Genomic DNA, 3,687 nt, shown 5'->3' with positions numbered 1-3,687 from the left:
TGCAGGCCAAGGACCGAGAAATGCAGGCCAAGGATTCTTTACTTGAAGAATTGAAAGAAAAGCTCCGCGGGATTGAATCAGAGCGCGACTTTTTGAAAGGCATGCTGAATGCATGCAGTATCCTGGAAAAGTACGAGAAACGTTTCAAGGACAAGAATCTCTCGCGGACTCAAAACTGGAAGATGCATTTGGACCGCAACCCAGCATTAAAGGCACGACTGCAAGAATGTAACAAAAACATCGCCTGGCACGACAAGATTGTCGATATTTACAAGCACCTATCTGAAATCGTACACCAGGACACAAGCAGGCTTGGAGGCAGTCGATTCCTGGTGATGATCCGAAAGAATCTTCCGGAAATTGACGTGTGTTTTATCCAGGCGATTGCTGAGCAAATCTATGGTGAACACGTCAGAGTCAACGCGAAAGCAGATGAAGAGGATTAAAACCATATAGTTGCGCAAAATAATAAATAGTTTGATCATTATTTCTGTATTTTCACTTGCATATGTCAATGCCAGATACAGCGGAAATTTCTGCTGGAAACTAAAACGGTATTGTTCGGTGCTCTACACATACTACTCCTCTGGAATGGGTGTTGTTAAAAGTACATATTCGTAGATATTTTCAATACTCCATTTGGAGTTTGAACACTTCAATTTTTCCAGTATATCATCACCATCCAATTGGTTTAGTACCGTATCAATAGTGGAATTAACTAGTGGTGAATCATTGACATTAAAGCAGGTATTATCAGAGGGATAAAACTGAATTCTATCATCAGTTTCAATGTTCCTCAGCACATATCCGAATTGAATATCGAACCAGTATCTTAATGCTTGCTTTTTGTGATTCTCTTTGATGGTAAACTTCAATTCATCTAAATTTGTAAACAAGTGTCTCGACCAATGAATTGGTTTTGATTTTGGTCAGAACGAATATTTCTTGATATGATATTGTGAAAACGACCGTTGTTCTTGTCCAGCTTTCTTTCTGTTTGTTTTGTAGCTGTAAAAGTTGGTGGTAGGCTTTAGTACCGTCCATTCCACTGAAGATCCCTTGAATGTGCTTTCTGAATCTTAGTTTAACCTTTCTAACCCGTCCGACATCCAGATTTGTAATTGAACTAATCAATTGTTTGTACTAGTTTTCTCTTTCGTCTTGTATTTAATAGCAAATCGATATCTCTCGATACCATTTACTTCAAAAAGAACCTTGTACAGACCAACTGTGCTGTCATTTCCTTTAATCAACACAGCATTTCCATTCAAATAAATTTGGGTTTCTTCCAATATGTTTGACATTTCCAATGAACTTGTTTATCATTTGAAAAGAAATTAAATATTCAATTTTATCTTGGATTAAACTTATCAACTATCTATGATAGTGGCTGTGATTGAATATTGCATCTTTTATTTTCTAGACTAGATTTAAACAATATGTTGAATTTACCTTGCTCAAATCCGAGATCAAAGTACATCAACAATTTACTAATGGACACCATTTATCTCGATCCAAGAAATAATCATATCTATCAAGTTGTTGAAAAGCGTGTCAATAATTCGCTGTTGAAAGTAGCGTATAATTACGTTGGAAATGAAGAAGCGGTTGTGTTAGATGATGTTCCGGATTCAGTGTTTAGACTAGAAAACCCAATCGAGGTTAATCCATCGAAACTATTAAAAGGCAGAATATTGTCTTTGAAAGAAAAATGCCAGTCTATTATGCGGCATCGACATAAATCACTATAAAAGGATTAAAGAAATGATAGGCGATAGTTGCTATGAAACAAACGATACCATTTATTCACTACATTATGGGTTAGTTGTTCCTTTCAAAAAGCATTATCCAACTTGTGACAATGCGAAGGTTAATCTAGAAATGATGGGTTATCGAATCTTTGCAAACATAAAGATGCTGCCAAGAGTCATCGAGAAACAGCAATCATTACAGGAAAAGTTGTACAGAATTGTTATGAGCGGTGATGATGATTCTAATTCAGATGATGTGAAAGAAATTATCATGTAAACTATTCATCTTCAATGCCACTGTTGTATCCAGTAGTTGTTGGAAGAATCGATCCATTCCATCCTGCTCTCTTTCTTTGGAATTAGTTCTTGGATAAAACAGCAAGTCAATAACTTCAATGGGAATGGTTGGCTTCAACATATTTGATTCATCTTGTTTTATTGAAATAGTTGTATATCTGCCAAAGACTTGGATCAGGAAGCTAATACGTTATGTCAGTTTGTGTGGTATTGTTGGTCAAGTGTGTTGTATCGACCTCGTAATTGCTATCATTTGTTGTTTAATGGTTTTCTTAAGGAGCTTATTGTGGAACGATCGTGTGGTTCTAAACTGAGCACAATAACCTTTTCGTTGACATTTCTTGGAGCATGTCAAACAGACAAAATGAGGTGCGTTGAAGCATTGAATTAATCGTGTGGTTACTGTAGAAAAGCATATTTCGTATTGCGTGTTTTCATCATCAAGTCAAAGTGTGACGTTAATCTCATTCTTACTGTTTAATACAAGTAATGAAGAAATAATTGAAATTATGTTGATAATCCAATGAAAACTATTGGTATTCTTTGTTAAGAATTCGAACGACCCAAAACAAGGAATCCGAACGACTGAGATATTGCAATTATTGTTAACAATTCAAAAAAAGAAAAAGAGCGATTACAAAAGTACAAAAAGTCTGCCACACTGTGTAATTGCTTTTGTTCAACCTGTCAAACAAATAGTTGATTTAAATTGAATTTGAAATAAAACCGACTTGATATCAAATGAAAGACTTCAAGACAGTTGAAACTTGAGTGTTTTTTACAGAATAAAAGTTTTAGGATTGTTCAAAACAAGGAATGTTGATTGTTATATTTATCTTGACAAACCAAATTATACAAAAGTATTTCTATTTCAGATTAATTTAAAACAAGATTTAACTGGTATTTCTGTTGATTACACGAGTCACTCTAAACAATTAGCAGTACATTGGATAACAGGTCATTAGAAATGGTGTAATAACACCAATTGCTCCAATGGTTACAAACAATATCAGAAATTGGTTGAATTCAAAAAAGTTAAACAAGTCGATCAAGATTTGTATAATTGATTGACAATAGTAAGAATATGTCAAGATTAAAAGATTTGGTTGTATATATTGTAAATAGGAGCTTCGACTCCAAAACTTGCTTTATTTTTAAATGTTCAAATTGGCAAGACTCGTAAAAATAACCATTTCACCTTTTACTTGAGCTTCAACTTTGTCATCTTCACAAAAGAATGAAGGCTGAAAGGGAATTCGCTTGTTTCAGTTTCATTTTGACTTTCCCGATATGGTGATAAAGTTCCTTTTGAAAATGAAAACGTAAATCAGAAGTAGGTAAACTTTTTGTTTCATCGCTGTCTATCCATCTTCTACAGCGAGTACATTCACTGCGAATAGTTGTCCAAGGCAAAGTAGAATAAACAAACACAGGATAGTCATTCAGAAACCAACGATATCCAATGTATAAATGACACATCGTATAGTTCCATTTAAATGCTTTTAGAGTGTAGTCATTGAATTCTTTTTGATTTGGAAATCATCCTTTCAAGGCAACCAGGTCTTGTCCAATGAATTGCCTAGTTTGCAAATATTTTGGTAATGGACCATGAGGCGATTCTTGCCAGGTAATTCAGACT

At 34.7% G+C, this 3,687-nt stretch overlaps 2 protein-coding genes across 2 annotated transcripts; one reads left to right on the top strand and one right to left on the bottom strand.

Moving 5' to 3' along the window:
• Nucleotides 1–20: 20 nt before the first annotated feature.
• On the top strand, nt 21–446 carry BATDEDRAFT_28597 (uncharacterized protein; the record flags this gene model as incomplete). Its single annotated transcript, XM_006682915.1, has 1 exon — nt 21–446. The coding sequence occupies one exon, from the start codon at nt 21–23 to the stop codon at nt 444–446; it is 426 nt and encodes a 141-aa protein (XP_006682978.1).
• A 132-nt stretch (nt 447–578) lies between these two features.
• On the bottom strand, nt 579–1,304 carry BATDEDRAFT_28596 (uncharacterized protein; the record flags this gene model as incomplete). The annotated part of the gene is made up of 2 exons (XM_006682914.1): nt 579–880; nt 1,145–1,304. 2 exons carry the CDS (start codon nt 1,302–1,304, stop codon nt 579–581), a joined length of 462 nt encoding a protein of 153 aa, XP_006682977.1.
• Between the last annotated feature and the right edge of the window lie 2,383 nt (nt 1,305–3,687).

The sequence above is a fragment of the Batrachochytrium dendrobatidis genome (genome assembly GCF_000203795.2).
Source record: "Batrachochytrium dendrobatidis JAM81 unplaced genomic scaffold BATDEscaffold_19, whole genome shotgun sequence".
Classification (NCBI taxonomy): domain Eukaryota; kingdom Fungi; phylum Chytridiomycota; class Chytridiomycetes; order Rhizophydiales; genus Batrachochytrium; species Batrachochytrium dendrobatidis.
Note: the sequence above shows the minus strand (reverse complement) of the source record. Positions and strands in the feature narration are given on the sequence as shown.